The sequence below is a fragment of the Natrix helvetica genome, assembly GCF_964273705.1.
Source record: "Natrix helvetica genome assembly, chromosome: 2".
Taxonomy (NCBI): domain Eukaryota; kingdom Metazoa; phylum Chordata; class Lepidosauria; order Squamata; family Natricidae; genus Natrix; species Natrix helvetica.
In genome coordinates this window covers 37,235,611-37,258,344 of record NC_138552.1, presented here as the reverse complement: position 1 = coordinate 37,258,344, position 22,734 = coordinate 37,235,611, and the positions used below count along the sequence as shown (strand labels likewise).

Sequence of the window (22,734 nt, the reverse complement as noted above, 5' to 3'; positions counted from 1 at the left end):
AATAATACTGACTAATGAGAATTATAGTATTATTGTCCCTAAGCTTTCATACTTTTTTCACATGAATCCATCAATTCTACTTTAAAATTATTCTATAAATCAAAAGTAGAAGCAATTTAATTATCACTCACAATTACCTGTTTCTATAATGAATATTTATTTTAATTCAATTATTACAGAACATATTTGGAATGTTATCATATCCTACTGCCTGATTCTCTCAAATAATTATTGTTTTAATTCACAGGATCACCATAGGAAATACTATCCAAATGGATAGTATTCACTTCTGGTGGTCATGGCTATAAGTTTTAAAATATCCTTCTCTCTCTCTTTCTCTTTCTCTTTCTCTTTCTCTCTCTCTCTCTCTCTCTCTCTCTCTCTCTCTCCTTCCCTCCCTCTCTACCCCTCTCTCTCCCTCTCTTTCCCTCCCTAGACAAAACTAGGTCTTGATGGATTTTCTGAACATTAATAGGAATGGAGTTAATCTAGCTTCAGGAGGGAGAATGTTCTATAAAGTGGGTATCAAGGCAGAGGAGGTCCACTCTCTGGCACCTATCAAAGTAGGTCCTTTATTATTTTATGTTATTTTTGTATTTATTTATATCCCATCTTTAGTATTTTAAAAAATAACTCAAGGGAGCAAACATTCAATACATCCTCTTTCTATTTCTTTTTTCTTCACAAAACCCCTGTGAGGTGAGATGGGCTAAGAGAGAGTGACTGGTTGAAGATCACACAGCTGCTTTTCATGGCCAAGGCACAACTTCTCTTGAACTCATCCTTTTGCAGATGGATCTTGCAAAGCATGTCCTCTCTGCTTGATCTATTGGGACATGCTCAGATCTTTTGGATTCTGTGAAGCTTTCTACCAGATATGTGGGCAAAGTTGGAGCCTCAAGTGTCTTCCACATGTGGTATGTATGCCAAACCTGAATTGGCTGTGCTTGTCATCCAGATCATCTCCTCCGTTGGGCAGCTGAGACTATTCACTTTGGCTCAACCACAGTGGAAAAGGAATCTATCTTTGCAAACCTTGGGGTTTGGGTTCACTTCTTTTCCCTTTAAGGCAGTGCTTCTCAAATAGTGGGGCGCCCCCCCCAGGGGGGGGCGCGAGGCTCCGTAAAGGGGGGCTCAGCTCAAATTATTTTATATATTTTTGTTTTGCAGGTTAAAGTTTTTTTTTTAATATTGTGTTCCTTTAAATCCTGTGCTCCTTTAAATCTTTTCTGCTACAGTTAATAAAGCTATTCTTTGTTGTAAATTGATCCACATTTCTTTCTTTTTTTATTCTCTTATACGTTAATAAGGATACAGTGTTATGCAGAGGTGTACTTATAACAATTTTATAGACAAATGATACTATTTACAGTCGCGCGGGGGGGGCGCGAAATGTTTTCTTATTCCTAGGGGGGGCATGACGGAAAATAATTGAGAAGCACTGCTTTAAGGGAACTCTTATTTTATCTACCTTAGCGCTCTTTCATTCTCTTCCTTTCCCATAGCGGGCATGCTGCTGTGATGCCGTGCTGTGTTTTGTTTTGGGTTTTAATTGAGTTTAGATGGCTTCTCTTTTATGATACAATTAAAAGCACAGTCGGGTGTTTAAAAATTTTGTCAAATAAGCAGACTGGCATATAAAGACAGAGGGTGATACTGTCCAGATGTCAATTTGTAGACATCTATTGGACAGCAGCAGCAAGTATGGTGTCCTTGAAATTTCAAGATTGGTTGCAGTGAGGATCATTGCTACTGAGACTGAAAGCGTTTCTGAGGTTAGGGAGAAGTAAACATGGTGGTAATCTGGAAGTGACTTCTCTGTTACTTTCAGTTTAGAAGTGCTTAAAAATATTTGCATTTTAGCAGGTCCTTAAAAAGGTGTCCTCCCCTCCCCTCCAGCACAACTACTGGAGAATCCCTGGCATTAGCTTACCTTGTGAGTTAAGGCATGCTGCTTCAGGTGATGTGGCTGCACAAATTCCATGCCACATTCAGTGCAAATATAAGGGCGAATATCCTTGTGCTTCATCATGTGATTCTGCAGCTGACTTGGGTACTGGAATATCTTGTCACACTCGGTGCAAGTGTATTGAACAGGACCTCGGTGGGTGGTTAGGTGCCTCTTCAGCTGAGATAAAGTTGGGAAGTCAAGGCCGCACTCAATGCAGATATTTTCTCTGCCACTCTCATGCTTGGATTCATGAGCTTTCAACTCACTGGGATAGGCAAAACCCCTTCCACAAATCCTGCAGCTGTAAGGTTTAACGTCACTGTGCTGCATCATGTGCCTCTTCAGGTGGCTAGTTTGGGTGAAGGCCTTGTGACACACTTGGCACTTATGAGGTCGAGTGCCTTGATGAGTCAGCATATGGGTATGCAGATGACTCAGCTGCTTGAAAAGCTTGCCACACCGAGAGCAAGCGTGGGGCTTGATGCCACTGTGCCCCAAGATGTGGGTGACCAAGTTGTACTTGGATGTGTAAGACTTGTCGCACATAGGGCACTGCCAGCGTTTCTGCTCCCCTCCTACATCAATGTAGTAGCTGTCATCGATCTGAATGTTGACGTCTACTCTTTCCACCTTTTGCTTCTTTTCAGCTTGCTCATTTAACTCAACCCTTTTAAAGGGGGGCTCTGGGGGCCTTTTCAATGGGAAAGGATTTCTAAAATGCAAATCTGGGGGCATCATAAAAGGAAACATTAGAGTAGGATGAATTTTGGGATAGTATGAATAGGGAGCCTGCAGAAAAGTGGTGGGGCCAGGCCATAGAACCTTGGGCTTTGTTGGTTCTTCTTTGATAGGCTGTGTCTCAAGATGTTCCAGAGTCCTGTAAAAGTGATAGCCAAGGTTGCAGAGGTCGATCATGTGACCATTGTACTTTGGCTGTGTGGATTCATGCTGAAATATTGAAGGGGGGCTGGGAGAACCTCCATCAACATTTTCTTCCGGTTTCTCCAATTGAGATGTGGGATCTCCTGAAGGGGCAGTGGAAGGCACTTTCGTTGGCATACTTTTACGTTTACGAGATCCCCCTTCCAGAGAGCTTTTGAAGTTTTCTAAGTCTGTGGAAGGGCTGTATCCAAATTGGGCAAGCTGTGTCCTGAATTCCTCACTGAGGGGTGAAGCTATATTGGTGTTTACGATAGGATCCAAGCAATGAACGAAGGAAAAGGTTTGTACATTGTCCATCTTGCAGTGTGTGTCCTCTTTCTTCATTGCATTGAAGTTCTCCTGGATGATCTAGCTTCCTTCAAATAATAAATAACATTTTAAAAAATCGATCCTGTTCTTGCTTGCTGTTATTTGATATGACGTGTAACTGAGTGGAATCACAATTTAACACAAAATATGGTGTTCTATCTTGTTTTGTTTGCTTTCTCTTTTTAGCCCCAGGTTTCCTTTTTTAGGCCAGAAACCTGAGTTCTGTCATTTGTCAGTCTTCGTGGTTTTTAATAAAAAATCTGGTCAACCTTATGCAGTTGTTTATTATAGCTATATGCCATGTAACCCCACACGAAAGGATTCAGTCTAATTCTCCCATGCATTAAAAAATGAGGACAAGCCGATAAGAGCTACTTCTATTGCCAATAAGGACTGATTGATAAGGGCTACTTCTACTGCTCCACTTTGGCTGCATTTAGATGTGCTTTTCAATGTCAAAAGAGTTCACACATACTCAGCTTCCTGTTCATGAAGATCATAGAATTGGAAATAACTATTTTAGGTCACCATCCTGCTCCTCAATTCATGCTGTATATTCCTTTTGGGTCGAGAACCATCCTTAGGCTCTGACTACTATCCTAGGGACACTGCGGAAAGGATGTGGCAGTCCTAAACAAAATACCCAAATGCTATTTGATTGAATTAAATGTCAGTTGCAATTAAGTTAATTAAATATAGTTCATATGGCTATTAGCAAGCACTTAATAACTTGCCTTACCCCATCAGTTAAAACTCAGTATTCAGTGGCAAAATGTGTCACAGCTCTGGGGAGAGGAGGGGGTAGATCACATTCAAAATATCCTAGTGTGGCCAGTTGCAATTTGCCTTAATTACTAAGCTGTTTAACTGGTTTGCTAGCTGGTGGATTAGTTAGTAATGCTAGTTTCAGAGAAAGTGAGACATGTCCTGAAACCTGTTAAGTTTCATGCATAGCTAGATGTTTCTTTTGTATGGAGAACATGTCAAGGTCAACAATCTCCAGATAAAACTTGGGAAAACTTCTCTTGGAATCTCCTTGAGATCTGCCATCACATTATGTGGGTCGCTTTTAGTCTTTGAGTAGTAGAAGAGTAGAAGGTCAGAGTCCCCAAAGATAGGAATGACAAAAATTAAAAATGGACCGAGCAGGGCAGAAACAATACTATCAAATAAATGGCATTCATACCATGTATTTATTCCCCATGTATGTCATTATTTCTACTTTTTTTCTATCACTGTAACATTTATAATTTAGTGATTTTGAGAAGGACCACGTGTACCAAAGGTTTAATTCAGTGAAAGGTAATGTCCTATGTGCCTAAGTATTGATTTTGCAGGCTCTTACCAGCTGCAGAAACTAGGAAGCAGACAATGGAAGATGGGTGCTGGGTGCTTCTGTTGGTGCCCTGAATTTAGGACCTTTGGATATTCCTTTCAGTGCTATACTCTGCCCAACAAATTCATTACGATCTTTTTATCCATTAGTTATTTAGCCTCTTTTATAATGTTTGTTCAATAAATGTGCAACAAGTACATAACCTTTAGGTTTAAGGATCAATAGTGCAGCATCTGTACTCACATTAAATCATCACCTTTGGGCCAAGTGGGCTTTAAATGCATCTGCATGAGCTCTAGACATCTGTGCATAAGAAACAGAGAAAAGAAAGATCATTCTTTAAATATGTCATGGTAGAGATAGAAATGTATACATTCAAAGTTCCATGCTGGTTTCTAGTGCATAGCTGAGGGGAAAAGATTTGAGGTCAATGTTGTTTACAGATGACAGACAGATGAAATACATGGCTAACTAACTAAAATAGCTAGTTAATTAACTAGTTAGAGGGAGGGAGGGAAAGAGAGAGGGGAGAGAGAGAAAGAGAGAGGGGAGAGAGAGAAAGAGAGAGGGGGGGAGAGAGAGAGTTTAAAACATTAAACAACCTTACAAAGGTAGTGTACCATATGCATGCCAGAGGTGGTATTCAGCCAGTTCTGACTGGTTCTGGAGAACCGGTAGCAGAAATTTTAGATCAGTTCGGAGAACCGGCAAACACCACCTCTGGCTGGCTTTGCCCCCATCTATTCGCTGCCTCCCAAGTCCCAGCTGATCGGAGTCCCAGCTGATCCTAGGCTCTGCACAGGAGAACGGAGCTGGAAAGCAGGTTAGTGGGATGGGAAGGGAATGGGGATTTTACAGTATCCTTGCCCTGGAGTGGGGAGGGAATGGGGATTTTGCAGTATCTTTCCCCTGCCACGCCCACAGAAGCGCTAGTTTAAAAAATTGAATCCCACCACTGCATGCCCTTTGTTGAAGTGGAAATTACAATAGGTAAACCTGCTCTACTATGTATATAACTTCCCATGCCAAAGAGTAAACCTGATGTGACTACTGCAACCAAAGATTCTCACCATTGTACCATGTTTCTGAAATAGATACTGCATTTGCTTCCACTTCATACTAACTTGGAGCTTTTGTAGAAGAGAGCATATTATTTTTCTTACTCTTTATTATATTATTATGTACCCCAATAGACAGCTGGATGACAAAGTCTGAGAAATTGTATGGGCTTTCGGCATGCTTGTCTTTATTCTTTACACAGAATTAGGAAATAGAGACAAAGAAATAGTTTGGTGTAGTGGTTAAGGCATCAAGATAGACACCAGGGGGCTGGGATTTTAGTCCTGTTTTAGGCACAAAGCCAAGCAGATGTCCTTAGGCAACTCCAGGAAAAAGGCAATGGCAAACCATCCAAAAATCTTGACAAGAAAATGGCAGTACTTTTCCAGGCAGCCACCAGGATTTGGTGAGTTTCATATATATTTTTATTAGCATATTTTCTCTGCCATGTTAATTTCGAGGCAAATCCTTTGCTTCTCTCCTTTGGGCTGACAGCCTCCCCCCAATCCAAATCAATGTTTTCTACAGTTGCTTTCTGAGATGGAAAGAGAGAGAAAGAGACAGGGATCTCCACTCAAAGTGAAGTCCCTAATAGTATATAGCTGCATTGGCAAACCTATGTGGAGCCATGTTTGCTGGCACTTCAGTGCGCATGCGTGTGCTGGTCAGCTAATTTTCGGCCTTCTGGAGGGAGGGAAGCTGTTTTTGCCCTCCCCAGGCTTCAGGAAAGCCTTCAGAGCCTGGGGAGGGTGAAAATTCCCCAGTGGGTGGTCCCTCGCGCATGTGCAGGTGAGTGGGCATGTGTGCATGCGCAATAGCACACGCACACACACTTTTGGCACACTTTTAGGAAAAGGTTAGCCATCACTGGTCTATAGTTTAGCCCTTCAAGGTTGCAGGTTGGTGTGTTTATCTATGCATGTTGCATATTGTTTGAGAGAAGTGTAAAATGAGGAATGGCTTTTGTGAACTTTTTAACTTTGTGTGGTTTGTCATCCTTTTAAAAGAATAATAGTGCCATCCACATTAAATTTTAATTTATTTTAAACTATGAGCAACACAACAGAAGTGGGAATAGCAGTTGACTTCAGCATGAATCACATTTACCTTGGATGACAAGAAGAAAATGTTATATCTACACTGATTCCCAGTTATCCTAACTGCTGCCAGTTTAATGTTTTACTATACGTTTTCAAAAGAAAAGGTAATTATTTATCATTTTTAGAGGACTGGAACTCCATTCTCTCTTTTTGTACACAACGTTCTTATTTCTAAGTGTAGGAAGTAATCGTTAAATACTAAAAATGCTGCCAAGTGCAATAGCAAGAGAAGACCAGCTTCCTGTACCTTGAATAGTGAGCAGTGCGATACAACAGCTTTTCTTATGCTTCTTGATAAAATCATATCTCCAAAATCTTTATCTGCACTAGAATGCTTTAAAGTACAAGAGTCCATGCGTGATCTTTGGTTTCAGGTTTTCTGAAGTATTTTCTGAAGTACACAGAAGAGGAATCATTGTTGGTTTTTTTCTATATTTCTTACTACTATGAGAAATCAAAGTTATGGGACATAGCAATCCTGCTGTCCATTTCGCACGAAATTCGCAGTCATTTAATTCTAAAGCCATCACTCAATACACTTTAGCCTGAACCAAGCATAAAGGAGATATCAATTGTAGTAAATTATTTCTACGAAGGCAAAGTCCATACTGAATCACTGTAACTTTGATAAATGAAGGCAAATATACATGTCCCATGATAATGTTGCAGGACCCAATCTTGATCGGTCACAGGGACAGGAGGTTTAGTTTTCCAAGCTTTCAGGCCAGTGGTGGGATTCAAAATATATACTACAGGTTCTGTGGGTGTGGCTTGGTGAACGTGGCAGGAGAAGGATACTATGAAATCTCCATTCCCTCCCCACTCCAGGGAAAGGTTATTGCAAAATCCCCATTTCCTCCCAACTCTAGGGGAAGGATACTGTAAAATCTCCATTCCCTCCCCACTCCAGGGAAAGGTTATTGCAAAATCCCCATTTCATCCTGATCAGCTGGGACTCGGGCGGCAGAGAACAGATGCGGGTGGGGCCAGTCAGAGGTGGTATTTACTGGTTCTCTGAACTACTCAAAATTTCCATCAGGGACGTGCGGTCAGGGGAGGCAGGGGAGGCAGAGCCTCACCTCTCATCATGAAATAATAATATATAATAATAATATCCATGAGGGAGTTTCATATATATGAGGAAGAGGAGGGAGGAGGAGGAGCGCGCGCAGGGCGGTGCCAGCTGGGCAACCGGCAGAGGCAGGAGGGTTCTCGGAAGTGCCAATAACCTTCCTGCCTCCGCTGTACTTTGCGCGCTCCTCGCGATTGCAATAGATGTCCAGAAGTGGCAGGGGCTTGATGACGTCACCGCAGCTGCCATGCACGGATGGACGGAGGTAGCCAGAGTGGCGCCGAGGCAGTCCGGCGGACGAGTGACTGAGGATCAGGCTGCCTGATCCTCCATCGCTCGCTCACTCGCTCTTTCGTCCGCCCGGACCCCTCGGCGCCACTCTGGTTACTTCCGTCCAGCCGCGCCCAGCAGCGACGTCGGCGACGTCATCAAGACGAAGTGGCTTGGAGGCGAAGTGCTTTTCAGTGCTTTTCTGTGTGTCTGGCGTTTAGGTAGGTAGCCGGATGTCCTAAACGCCAGACACACAGAAAAGCACTGAAAAGCAGCTGTTGTTGGGGATCGCGGAGCGTGAGCCGGCGGAGCGCGCTCAGGAAGGCGGGGAATGGGATCACGTGTGCTGGAGGATGAGGCAGCCTCAGCCTCCAGCACACGTGGTCCCATTCCCCGCCTTCCTGATGACGTCACCAGCCTCACCAGCCATAAACCTCACCGCACGTCACTGATTTCCACTACTGGTTCTCCAGAACTGGTCAGAACCTGCTGAATACCACCTCTGTTTCAGACTCATATTGGAGCCATCCTCAGAGAATTTCTCTCTACTGGAATGTGCCACACACATTCCAGTAGAGAGAAGTTTTCTTAGGATGGGCGCCAGCTTGAGTCCGAAAACTCGGAAGACTAAACCTCTGGTTCCGCTGATGGACCCAGATTGAGTCCTACAAGTGTGATGTTTTTAGAGGCTGTCTTAAGGGTGATAAATGTGAGGATCTTGAGCAGTCTCCTCTTTTTGCTGCCTTGAGCTTCCAGACAAACAGCAGAACACAAATGCATTGTATAAGTAGCATTAAGTGTATGCTACCACAAGCTCTACATTTGTTTAATATAAAATAAAAGACAAATAAAAAGAGTCAGTTTGGTGTAGTGTACCGGGCTAGAAACCAGGAGACCATGAGTTCTAGTCGTGACTTAAGCATAAAGCCAGCTTGTTAGCACTAGTAGGCAGGCAATAGCAAACTGTTTCTAAAAATCTTGCCAAGAAAACCACAGGGCCTTATCCAGGCAGTTGCTAGGAGCCAAGACTGATTTATCCTCATATAAACAAATAAACTGCATTATGGTTTAATAGGAGTGAAACAGATCTGTATGTGGATATTCATGCTGTCATTTCTGTTGCTGAACTTAACATTCTCTCTTCATTCGTATTTGACAGTGCATAAAATAACACACATCCTCTATCTTCTTTCTGCCTCTGTTGTTTAGAAACAGATTAAATCATGCACTAAATACATAATTCAAATTAAATATATGCTGGACAGGGAATGGAGCCTTTCTGTATCTCCCTCAAATTTCAGGGAATAAGAAAATGCATTCTTTATTATTAAGTAATAAATATCATAATGCAAATTATTAAAATAATATTTTGCTACAGATTACTTAATTCAAAATATTCAAATCTGAGAAATATACAAAATTAAAGCAGAACCTTACTTTTTTCTCCCCACCTCATCTATTTTCATAAAAGTAATGGCACTGTTCCTAAAACATGCTTCCTTAAAAAACCAAATTTGTATTGTAAATTGTGTAAAGCATGATGAACAAGGGAAACTAACGTGACCAAAGTGGCAGGGATAAAGAGTAGCTTGATATTAGTAGCATTGTTTCATAAGACAAATTGTTAATCCCTTTCCCAGCAGAACGGAATGGAACGGGAGGGGGGGTGCGTCTAATGGTGGGTGTGGGTGTGGGTGTGGGTGTAACTAATGTTGTGGCACTATGTGCCATCAATCATGTAAAGGAGTATAGCTTTGATCATGTGGTCCCAACAGCCATCTTGACTTTTTGTACCCCCCACCTTCCCTTTTGAGATATGGGATGTCTTCAATTTTATTTTTTGTTTGAAAATCCTTTTCAATTTTGAAAATGCCTCTGCCAGTCTCCAAAGAGAATCTCAGTCATTTTGTGCAAGATATGGACAAATGATGCAACACTCTAACTCTATGGTAAAATAGTTCCAGAATTGGAACTGAGACACTGGCTAGCTACCTCCACTCGTTTTCAAAGAGATTTCAGCTTTCCACAGCCCCTGGAACTTTTGTCAGGAGTTCTGGGTTTACAGAAATTAATAGTAATATTAAAGGTAAAGGTAAAGGTTCCCCTCGCACATATGTGCTAGCCGTTCCCGACTCTAGGGGGCAGTGCTCATCTCCGGTTCAAAGCCGAAGAGCCAGCACTGTCCAAAGACGTCTCCATGGTCATGTGGCCGGCATGACTAAACACTGAAGGCACACAAAAACGCTTTACCTTCCCACCAAAGGTGGTTCCTATTTTTCTACTTGCATTTTTACATGCTTTCAAACTGCTGGCTGGCAGAAGCTGGGACAAGGAACAGGAGCTCACTCTGTTACACGGCGCTAGGGATTCGAACCACAGAACTGCCGACCTTTCTGATCGACAAGCTCAGAGTCTTAGCCACTGAGCCACTGCATCCCTAATAGTAATATTAGCACTGCTAATAAGAGCCTGTCAGGTGCAAAGAAACAGAACAATTCGGTGAATAGGCCAAAGTAGTTTCTTTATTGTTATTCTTCTATTTACAAGAATCTCACCAGGCTAACTGCATTCTCTTGGGAAAGGTAGATAAAGGCTTCAAGAGTCTGGTCTCTGTCACTTCTTCCCATGGAGCAGCTCTAAGCTAGACTGCCTCTTTACACTGCCCCTCTTGTCTGGCTAGAAATCCCACTGCAGAACCCGTAATCCTGAATGGACATATCTTGCATCCATTTAAACAGATTAAAAATTATATTCTTGTTTGACTTCAACTCAGACTGAGAATGTATGAACGTAAGAATTCTATCCTATTTTTTTTCATTAATCCAGATGTGGTTTGCTCAAGTTTTCCAACTTCTGACTGTAGCTCACAGTGTTAGAATTCCTGATGTCTCCCCATCCTAATATTAACCAAGTCTGAAGCTGCTTTCCTTCACAACGTAGGCCAAGTTAGCCAGGTGTTGTCCCGAGCTTTTCTTAAAAAATAGAAAAATTTTCCAGCAAGGGCTAGGTGGTAAAGATTACAGCAAAGATTCTATTTTACCTAAAGAAATAAGAATAATTGCAGATATGCACATTCATTAGGTACATGTTATCATATTGAAGTGTGTTGTGCATTAGCAGCCATAAAAATATTGGCACCAGTCACTAGGATGCCCCAAACTTTCAAAGCTTAACTTACTGCTGTTGTATAAGAAATATCACTAGAAGACAGTTATGCTGCATTCTTCCTACAAAGTCATTCTAAATCTGATTGGGTTAGAAATTTAACTCTTTTTAGCCAATTAGCTCCTGTACATAAGGGCTGAAAAAGTCAGAAGGAGGGGGATGTACAGGTAATCCTTATTTAGTGACCCTAATTGGGACCAGCAACTCAGTCATTAAATGGGGCAGTATCTAATAAAAACCCTGACTGTACTTAAAGTTTTATTTCACTTTGCTTTGCTTTATAGAGCTATGAAAATTGTAACAGCAAAGATTCATCAGGAAATTACTTTTTCATCACCGTCATAACTATGAACAGTCAATAAACAAGGCAGTTGGTAAATGAGGACCACCTATAATCCTAATGGCTTTGTAAGTCAGTTGACCAAGCATCCTTTATTACGACAAACCTGGTTACACTGGAGTTTCTGATTATGGCAAAGTCTCAGGTGAATTGTACCTAATGTATGAACATCCATGGAGGACATGGGCCTTATCACTGCTTCTCACTTTATACTTAAATGCATGCATGGATCTTATAGCCAGACAGGAAAAATAGACAAAATAATAACTCAACAATGTGTCTAAATCTCTGAAAAGTAATTACATGAAGTGTTATAAGCCTACCGTATTTTTCAGAGTATAAGACGCACCTTTTTTCCTCAAAAAAGAGGCTGAAAATCTGGGTGCGTCTTATACACCAAATACAGCATTTTTTTGCCTCCTGAAGCCCCGCTCCTTCACCAAAATGGCTGTGTATACCCTTATGGAGGCTTTCAGAAAGCTCCTGGGGGCTGGAAAGGGCAGAAATGAGCAAAAACGAGCCCCCAGCAGCACTCTATAAGCCTCCATAAGGCTATGCATGCTTTTTTTTAAAATTTGAGCCCCCGTAGCAACTTAGTCTGTATTGTCTTAAACTACAGGTAGTCCTTATTCAGTGACCATAAATGGGACTGGCAACTTGATAGTTAAACAAAGCAGTTGCTAAGTGAATCAGCTGCTATGATGATGATTTTACTTCCACTTTTCTTTGTATTAAAAGCTGCCAATAATTACCTGGAATGAATTGAAAGTAGCAAAAGAGTCCACCACTCAGCCATTTCTTAGATGTGCACATAGGAAGACTAACATCTCAGTTCTCTATGGGAAATTACCTTCAGGTATTGATTCAGGCTATAGCATAAAGTATTTTCCCAGCATAAATCACTTCCTTTTTTCCTTTTCCTTTATATGTAAATTACTAAAGTGGAAGCGAAGTTCTGAAAACCCTTTTAAAGTTTGACGTAGAACATGGCCAAATTTATATGAGATGCATAACTACTTTGGCAATTCAATAACCCCATGAATTTGGGCTCTGCAGAGCTTCAAATTTAGAGGGGAAAAGGTGTTTTAGGAAAGGGGTCCCCAACCCCTGGTCTGTGGACCAGCATGCCAGAAACCGGGCTCTGGAAACAAGCAAAGCCCCATCTACGGAATGCAGGTAGCACATGATACCATGCTTCCTCTGGTCCTCAGAAATCCTCTCTCCTAACCGGTCCCTGGTGCCAGAAGGTTGGGGGCCACTGTTTTAGAACATTCTGAGTGTATTAGAGCTCCCAGACCATCTGTCTTTCGATTAGTTGCCTCTTTTTCTGGAATTGCCTGGTGACCCTCAACAAATAAAGTGTTTCCCATTCATAGGAAAATGTGAGCATGGTTTAAGAAGATGCAGAAGCTTTCTGACTTCAGTTTGGAGTTTTGCACAGCCCTGATGTTCATGTTGGGGTCTATATGCAGAAGAGCAAAGCTATCACCCATAGAGTTCAAGATATACAAGCCTGTATTGTACTGCTTCTTGAAAGGACAGCTACTGACACAAAGTAAATATACCAGCCGCAATCTAAAACATTTTAGGCATCTCTGGGCCAAGCTGAGCTAGGATGAGCTGTGGCTTTTTTCAACATTTTTACACATGTCGCCAAACAATATATTTTGGTCATCTATGAAGAATGAATTATAGGCAGGCACAGAAATGATTCATCTCTAACAGCAGTTCCAAGCAAAGGAATGTTTCTATCGTTCTCTTGAAGTAAGAATTTGTTTTTTGGAATGATTCCATATAGCCAAGTTCAAGAGATGGAAAATTACTGCTCTCATTCTCAACCAACTTCATCCTACCCTAATATAGCCATTGTTATGAAGACAATTCAGAGTAAGGACAATGGATGCTGTCCTCGTTTGACACTGCAATATCATATATTAAGGACATGATCCCCACTGAGTTGCTTGCAAGTATTATCCCAGCTAAGGGGACAAAAAGAGTTACTTTTTAGAAAATCAGGAAAATTCCAAATTTAAAAAAGTATAAAACCATGACAGGAAAACAAACGATCATAAACAGTTAGTAAACAGAATCTTGGAAATATGAACCACAGAATATTCATTATTCCCCCACTCACCCACCCACCCACCTGGTGTCCCTTTTGTATGGAAGATTTTTGCCTGAGTTTTACAGTATACGTTCCATTTCTGTAAGGAGCTCGGGTACTGTCTGATGTAATTTCCAGATTTATGTAGCAACTTGGGAGACTCTGAGGAAGACTAAAGCCACATCCACATAACCCGTCTGCTGTGGCATAAGGACAGCTCACTTAACATTCATGGAAAGCATGACTGTACTTCACACTGCATTGCCCATCTTGTACCAGCTAGGCACTCGGGGTATGCCAAAGTCTAGCTGAGGCACTCCAATATGAAAACAGTCTTTTTCCTCTTGCTGTGGCATAGTGCCAACTGTGCCAATACCCATATGCACATGGATGCAGAGTAGCGATGGGATTCACTTATCTTTCCTACTGGTTCGTAAATGTGAGCATGTGTGCATCTGCACATGTGCCCTGCCATGTGCCCTGCTCGTGCATTATGTTGGGGGTGGGTGGGCGGAGCCTCCCACAACTGCCGCTATGGGTTTGCCTGTACTGGAGAGAACTGGCTGAATACTACCTCTGATGCAGAGGTTAGCCCTGTGACCATGTCACTCCACACACCAGGTCTAAGACTACTCCTTTTCATATAAATCATATAAATATAACTTCTGCCCATCATTCACTGATTATACGGTAGTTGTGACTTGATTGCCTGGTCTCTGATCTCCAGGTATCAACATTGCCAATGTTTAAGAAAGCTCCTCCTCTTAAATATTATTCACAATCAGGATTTGTCTGAATTTTTACAGTCCAGATTTGGTAACCCTAAAGAAGACTCCAATGATATAATGACATAGTCTCTTCATACTCTGATGCAGTTCTATCGCTCACCAACATGATTAATTCAGGGGAAGTGAAACCTACATCAGAAGGTAATTACTTACATGGATCTTCAGAGAATTTCCTAAAACATCTGCCAATTTAACCCCAAATGTGGTTGTCACTTTTATGGAAATTCATCTAGTTCTTGGTTTATCTTCCTCTTCCTTTAAGCACTATCCTCTTCTTTCTGTTTATTGGACTCATTTCAGAGTTGACTCAAGGCCAAATTATTTAAAATAGACTCTCTACTACAGTTCTGCTTAGGTCCAATATAACACTAGCTGATCATGATTTTAAATAGGAAGGTTGTTAGAGGTTTTATCATTAGCAGTATGAGTTTTCAGAGAACTGTCACCATCATCTTCTTGTAATCATTTTAAGAATGCTTTATCATGTTATTTTTCAAACTATTCATTGTGACTCGTTAACAAGGAATATGTGGGCTAGAAATTGTATTGATACCTAACCATTATCAAGAACACTGGGAATTGCCACCGCTATGACTTATACATTGTGCTAAACTGTGTTTTGCTTAAACCTAATTTATTGAATAAGTTTTAATCACTTGGGTTCATCCAAGGTGTAAAGACCAATTCTCCAAGCAGCATTAACTATAAGTGTGCAAATCCCAAAAAGCATTACCTTTGAAAATTACTATGAATTAACTACAAGCAACATTGTTTGAAAGAGCCTTTCCCATTTACTAAATAATTAAATATTGCGTATAATACTGAACATTCTCTCTCTCTCTCTCTGCTATTTGACATCGCTTGGTATTTTGGACTTTATTTCAATTAACATTTATATACTGTATTTTTATTGCTCATTTAATAGTTTCTAATGTTTGCTCATTTTTTTAAATTTCTAATTTTGCATTTTTGAGCTCTTAAAGGTACAAAGGCATGATAGCACATCTTTAAGCAAAGAAGCACACTAAACTGTCTGCCTGAAGAAGTTATTTTTTTCCTTATAACATATTAATCGACTTTTATTTTATTTCTATTCTGATTGTCATTGAATTGTCAATTCTCACTCTAAAACAACCTGCAGAATGAATCACTTGAAGCACTAGCTACAAGAATATTTTTTTACTTTATGTTTAAATATGACAAATATAAAATATGATCTAAAAATTGACATAACTCTTAATAGATTAAGCACTGAGCCATATATGAACTTTTCCAAAGATTACAGTTTTTTGAATTATGCCTCAGGTCATAATTATGCGTCTGAGAATGTTTACTTCTCCTGTATCGCTTACCTCAACCAAAGGAAATTTCATTAGAAAGACAGCCAATAAGTCCATCAATTAAATAGGCATACATACTTTTTAAAATTCCAACAAATATGTTAAAGCATTGTAGATAATAGAAAAATGCATATGACATCATATGTGGAAAAGACCCTCTCATTTTTCCATGGACTTGATTTTGATCCCAAACTTTGGGGAGATTTATTTATTTATTTTAAAATATTTCTATATTTGCTCATGGAAGAGCAAAACTGATGTATGAAATAAAAGAAACAAAGAATTAATAAAACCAAAATTAAAACAAACACCCAGCAAAGCACTTGTTAAAACTGCACAGAAGTCACAGATCAGATAAAATCTCAGAACAATCAGATGCCTTCTTGTTGTGAATAAATTGTTTTTGAAGTCTTTCTTGAAAATTGGCGGTTACGAATGCTTGACAAACTTTAGGCAACAAAATATGAAAAGGATTCTGGAAAAGGACACATTTTAGTAGCACAGGTTTAGTTAAGACCAGAAAGTATAGGCTGGAAAAATCTAGACAATCACTAAGAAGTAAGTGTGGAATTAAAGTTTTCTTGTATCTCTTTGCTTAGTGGCGATTCAGACTTTTGCAGTCCAATTCTGATATCCCCAAATATCATAGTACATAGTGCATAGTACAATTCTAGGTATGTTTCTTCAGAACTGTTGCAATTGGTTCAACAATGATTAGGCTGTACAGGATTGGAGCTTGAGGAAGAGGGCTCTTCACTTAAAATATTGAGGCTAGTAACAACATGTCCTTATTGAGAAATAACCAGAATTTTGTACAATGGAACGCATTTTGAAAATGGATAAATATTATATAATTTCCAGACAGCTTAGATGTGAGAAAACTAGGTCTTCGGTATGCTATGAAAACTTCACATTTAAACCTAAGTACCAATATTGCTCTGCCTGCAGAATGAAGGAAAGGAAAGGAAGTTACTGCACCTTAGTATGAAAGTAAGGTTTACTCCCTGGTGTCCTGGCTTATAATTTAAAAAATACAGCTAAAATTGCAGTGAACAAGATACTGGGAGGATACAATACATGACTGAACAGAACAAGCCCTGTAACTGGAATTTATTTAACAGAAATGTTGCCTAGATTTTGGTGCATTTGTTTCTAAAATAGGTTCTAGAATCTTTTGCTCCCTATGATGCAAAGTGGCTGGTCAATTGGTATTGTACACTTTCAGGAAAGAGAGCACTTGAGATATTAACACTTTATACACAAGGCACTGTTCATGTAATTATAGCTTCCACCTTCTGCTTAAAAATAGAAGATTTTAAAGAGATCATTCAGGCCCCCTGTGCACCCCAGCTAAATGAATTAGCTACCAAGGGCCACAAGCAAGTGCATTTTTCGGACGAATTATTTTGAGATTTCATGAGGATCTGAAGCATGTCATTCGCATCAGGAAATGCAACAAAACAAAAAGGGTTGCAGCTTTTAGGACACCCTAAAAATGTTTACTGTAGTTGTAAAAATTGTCACCTCTTTCTTAAATTTCAGACTGTTTGATCTGGCATCTAGAAAATGGAGTACTGCACAGTTAATTGCAGAATGCACACATACATACATAAACACACATACTAAGTTCCTGCCAAATTGAATTGCTTGGGACCCACAAAGAAGCATGTAGTGGATCTTTCAACTTTCATTTGTTAATAGTTTAAATGCTGCCTTAAGAGAGTTTGGAAGGTTAACTTACCAGATGCTGACCCGACAATGGTAGTGACCCAATGCTTGTAATTGCTCCCTAATTGGCAAAGTTGTCACTTCTCGTGTGGCAGCTGCAGTGCATTTAGAAAACGTGGAGGGACAGTGTTCCAAATGACTTAAGAAAAGAGAACAGGAACAATCACTTCATTCTGTTTTTTTTCTTCTTTTCTCAGATGAGTTCTGTACCTTCAGAAAGAAGGAAGGAAGGGAGGGGAGAGGAAGTCAACAACCCTTAGCTTTCCTGCAAAAAAATAAGGAAACGGCAGATAGCCATCTCATTTTCTCAAAATGTTTGGAAAAATAAACCAAAGGAAAAGAAATTCCTCAAGTATGATATCTTTATGATGGATTTCATAGGGTGAAATTTATAATTCAATGGATGGAATGTCATCAAAACAAACACTATGTTCCGAATACAGAGCCTTGTTTTGGAAGTCAGATGCCCGTATCTGCAAAATGCTGCTTGCTTAAGAATATAAACAATGAGAGAGAGAGAGAGAGAGAGAGAGAGAGAGAGAGAGAGAGAGAGAGAGAGGGAGAGAGAGAGAGAGAGAGAGAGATGGGTCAGCCCCTCCACCTTTCCTACACACAGTTGAAATACCATTCTCAGTATCCATTAAAGTGTAATAAATGTGTATAAAGAGATAAATGTATGTGTAGAAAGAAAAGGGGGTTTTGTGAGAATTATAAGCCAGAGTTACATATGTTCCCATTCAGTAATTTTCTATTAATTTTTCTGGTCTGGAACTTCCAGAAGCACCAATTATATTGAAAAACTGAAATGTAATGAGGACAACACTGAAAAGTATCTATTGGACAGAAAGCTTGGCTCTAGAAATTCAGATTATTCCCCATCAAGCTCTACTTCTCTTAAAAGAGAAATTGGCAGTGCTAGATATCACATACAAAGCCTTATGGTATATGGTTCAGCCCTAGAAAGCCTCTTGAAGATCTAACTTCAAATCCTTCTGCAACATATAGATGATGCATCTGTCAAAGGACAGGTGCTTGCTGAAGGTCCTCACCTATCAGGAGATGTGACAGCAGGGAGCCAAAAGAAGACATTCTTTTGGAGAGGCTCCCTTGCTTTGAAACAATTGGCCCCTCAACTGGCCTGCTAGGACTTGTAAATACTTTAACGAAGTAACGCTGCAGAAAGCCTTTGGGCCTTAGGTGCTATAGGACTCCCAGTTACAGGAATAGTATACAACTTGTAATTTTTACCATAGCTTTATTGTGCATTTATGTTTTGTGTGTTATTATATTGTAGATTTAGAGCTGCATTAACCAAAATGCTTTTAAAATTCATTACTAAATGAATGGATATGTTGACTATGGTCTATACATAACCCTTGAACTGCAACTATTTCTAGATCTCCAGATGATGGTGATAGCATGAAGTACATTTTCAAAACTATATTTAGAGTTTTAGCTGTTTCCATTCATAGACTATTGCAATTCACTCCGCATAGGTCTTGCCTTGATGAAAGTACAGAAATTTCAGATAACACAAAGTCAGCCATCCAAAGAAAGCACGGTGATGAGATCAAATCATGCTATAATGAAAAATCTGCTTTATTTGCTCATTGTTGTCTTAGCACAAATCACAGGATTGTAGCCGTTAGAATTTAGATTGTGTAGGGATTGACTAGCTGATAGACTGCTTCTCCAATTATAATCTTTTCTGGTCACTTAAATACTCAGGGGAGTATTTATCTATCCATCTATTTGCATTTTCAAAGGTCTTTCGTTCAGCACTTGATAGACAGATTTCATCTATCTTCCTTCCAAATTATAAAACACATTCTTGTGATCTTTCTAAACTCAGTTAACAGTAGCAATAGCAATAACACTTACATGTATATACTGCTCCATAGTGCTTTACAGCACTCTCCGAGCAATTTACAATGTTAGCATTTTGCCCCCAACAATACACTTTCTCACCCCAACTGCTCTTTAACCATTCAAAGAAAAGTAACCGCAGGAACTAGAGCTGAGCCACTCAATTTTGATTGCCATGGTTGTTAAGCAAATCACTCCAGTTGTTAAGTGGATCATGTGGTCAGTAAGTAAATCTGGCCTCCCCCATCGATTTTGCTAGTCAGAAGCCAGTTGGGAAGGTTATAAATGATGACCACGTGAGTTTTGATTTCATCTGGGCTGTTACTTGGAACCCTGACATCTAGGACAGTGCAACTGTCATCAATATAAGGAGTCCTCAACTTATGACCACTGTTGACCCCAACATTTCTGTTGTTAAGTGAGATGTTTGTTAAGTGAGTTTGCCCCATGTTATAACTTTTCTTGCCATGCAGCCATCACAAATATGAACCAATTGCCAAGCATCTGCGTTTTGATGATGTGACTACAGGATGCTGCCACAGTCATAACTCTGCAAAACAGTCATAAGTCACTTTTTTCAGTGACGTTGTAACTTCAAACAATCACTAAATGAACTGTTGTAAGTCGAAGACTACCTGTACATGCCAGTTGCCCACTGCCCAAATTTGATCATGTGACCATGGAGATGCTGCAGTACTGGTAAGTGGGAAAGCTGGTCCTAAGTCTCTTTTTTCCCCAGTCCCATTGTAACTTTGAATGGTCACTAAACGAATGATTGTAAGTCAAGGACTACCTATTTGAAGGCCTCCATGGAAACAGTCCTTTAAGTGCTTATGAATGTCAAAGGCTGAAGTGCAAGTCCTACCACAGCCGCTTCATATTTTTTGGTCTTTGGACCAACTTGCTTGAAGAGGAAACCAACAGGTATAGAGGTGAGGAAGACCGCCAAATAGACATTCTCATCAGGTGACATTGTAGCCTTTGCAAGGGAGCCCCCTCCGCCACGTGCAAGCTGCTCCGAAGGGAAGGTGGAGTGGGATCACTTTGCAGGGTGGGCAGATGAGATCGGGGGGGGGGGGATCTCTCAGTTTCTTGCGACAAGCAGGGCGAGGAAGGGTTCCAAAGGCTGAAGAGAGGGGAAGAGATCCAGGCTGGTTTATTGGTTAAAGGAAGCAAACTGGAAACCAGGAGAGTGTGAGTTCTAGTCATGCTTTAAACATGAAGCCAGTGGAGTGGCTTTGTGCCATTCTGTCTCTGTCTCTCGACCCCAGAAAAAAGCCAAAGGGCTAACACGTTCTAATCATCTTTCCAAGAAATTACATGGGTTGTCCAGGGAATTGCCAGAATTCAAGAGTGATTTGAAAGTTCATGTGCATGAAGACACATGTATACTAGAGAATTAAGAGGACATTTTGCACTTGAATAGGTTCACCCCATGCTTATTGTTTTCACCTTGAGTATTGGAGACAGGTAAGAAAATGAATATTTATATAAATAAGCTATTTATGAAAATGCTGCACATCTTCAGTGAAAGGTAAATTAATTGGCAAGAGAGTTGTTGGTCCACTCATAGAGCAACCATGTTCAGGCTGTGCTGCATTTCCTTGATGGCTGTTGTGATCACTAAAGGAGTGTCCAGTTGTGGGGTTAATAAATTATGGTGATATATTTTGTACTTCACAATTGGACTTTAGATGGGCAGAACCAAGAGTGGGATTCAGCCAGTCTGGAGCGGTTCATGTGAAACGGATGCTAATTTTGCATCTGGTTCGCTGAACAGGTTGTTGCAAGGACTGCTGGCTTTGCCCACTCCCTCCCCTCCCAGAAGTCTCCACATGGCCCATTAATCATACTGGGTAAGTACCAGGCCCATGCAGAGGGTCTGGGAGAGCAAAAAATGAGCCTTCCAGAAGTTCCAGAAGTCCAAAAAACGTGCCTGTTTCTGGCCTCCGGAGGTCTCTGGAGCCCTGGGGAACCCGTTTTTGCCCTCCCAGAGGCTCGGGGAAGCCTCCGGAGGGTGAAAAATGGGCCTTCCGGAAGTCCAGAAATAAGCCCGTTTCCGGCTTCCGGAGGGTCTCCGGAGCCCGGGGGAGGCCATTTTCGCCCTCCAGGAGACTCAGGGAAAGTCTCTGGCACCTGGGGAGGGCAAAAATGCCCTCCTCTGCCATGGTGCAGGAAGCTGAGCAGGCCACGCCCACCATAGCCATGCCGACCTGGCAACAGGGCGGAGAACTGGTTGCTAACATTTTTGAATCCCACCACTGGGCAGAACTAAAAAGCCCCATCAGGTTGAATGTGGGTGGAAAAATCAAGGCAGCTGAATGTGAATTATTAGGCTAGAAGATTCCAATATATTGGGCAAATCTACCTCTGTCTACTCAGAAATAATTTCTGTTATGTTCAGAGGGATTTGTCTCAGGGAAATGTCTATAAGGTGGCAAACCTAACCAGAGAGTTAACCTTAAAAAGTATTGGCTGCATTTTTATTTATTTATTTAATTTGACTTCTTAGTCGCCCCCTCTCCCCCCAGGGACTCGGGGCGACGTACAATAGCAACAGACACAACAATATAATATGGAGGAGGTGGAAAATAAATAAATAAATTACAGTACTTTAAGACAATTAAAACCCCAATGACAGTTAAAATTTAAAAATTAAAGTTAAAATTAACAATTAAAAATGCCCAAGAGGTGGAGAAGCTCTAAATTTAAGCCAGGCCGGCTAGTCGAAACAGGTGGGTCTTAAGTTTAATACGGAAGGAGCGGAGGTCAGTTGTTGTCCTAATGTCTGGAGGGAGGTCATTCCAAAGGGTAGGGCCCATCACAGAGAAGGCCCTACTCCTGGGCGCCGCCCTCTGACACTCTCTGGAGGACGGCACCCGGAGAAGTCCCTCTCTGTGCGAGCGAATAGGTCGCAGGGATGTGTGGGGCAGGACGTGATCCCGCAGGTAACTAGGCCCTGTGCCATGGAGCGCTTTAAAGATGGTGACTAACACCTTGAAGCGCACCCGGTAGGCCACAGGAAGCCAGTGCAGCTCGCGCAAGAGAGGTGTTATATGGGAGAACCTCGTTCTCCCCATAATTACCCGCGTGGCTGCATTCTGGACCAACTGCAATCCACGGGCGCACCTCAAGGGGAGCCCCATGTAGAGAGCGTTGCAGTAGTCCAGGTGGGACGTCACCAGCGCGTGAGTGACTGTGCCCAGGGCATCCCGGTCCAAAAGGGGTCGCAATTGGCGCACCAGGCGAACCTGGTGGAACGCCCCCCTCGCCACGGCTGCCACATGGTCATCCATAGCCAGCCGGGCATCTAGGAGGACGCCCAAATTGCACGCCCGTTCCACCGGGGCTAATTGCTCGTCCC

General features: G+C 41.2%; 1 protein-coding gene across 1 annotated transcript in view; it reads right to left on the bottom strand.

Moving 5' to 3' along the window:
- Positions 1–17,644, bottom strand: part of ZNF366 (zinc finger protein 366) — a 33,577-nt gene extending 15,933 nt beyond the window's left edge. The window contains exons 1-3 of the mRNA XM_081943747.1: positions 17,518–17,644; positions 4,782–4,841; positions 1,934–3,249 (exon numbers count right to left, since the gene is read on the bottom strand). Of these exons, the coding sequence (XP_081799873.1) occupies positions 1,934–3,217 (1,284 nt within the window). The 5' untranslated portion in view covers positions 3,218–3,249; positions 4,782–4,841; positions 17,518–17,644. The remainder of the gene's footprint in view (positions 1–1,933; positions 3,250–4,781; positions 4,842–17,517) is intronic.
- Between the last annotated feature and the right edge of the window lie 5,090 nt (positions 17,645–22,734).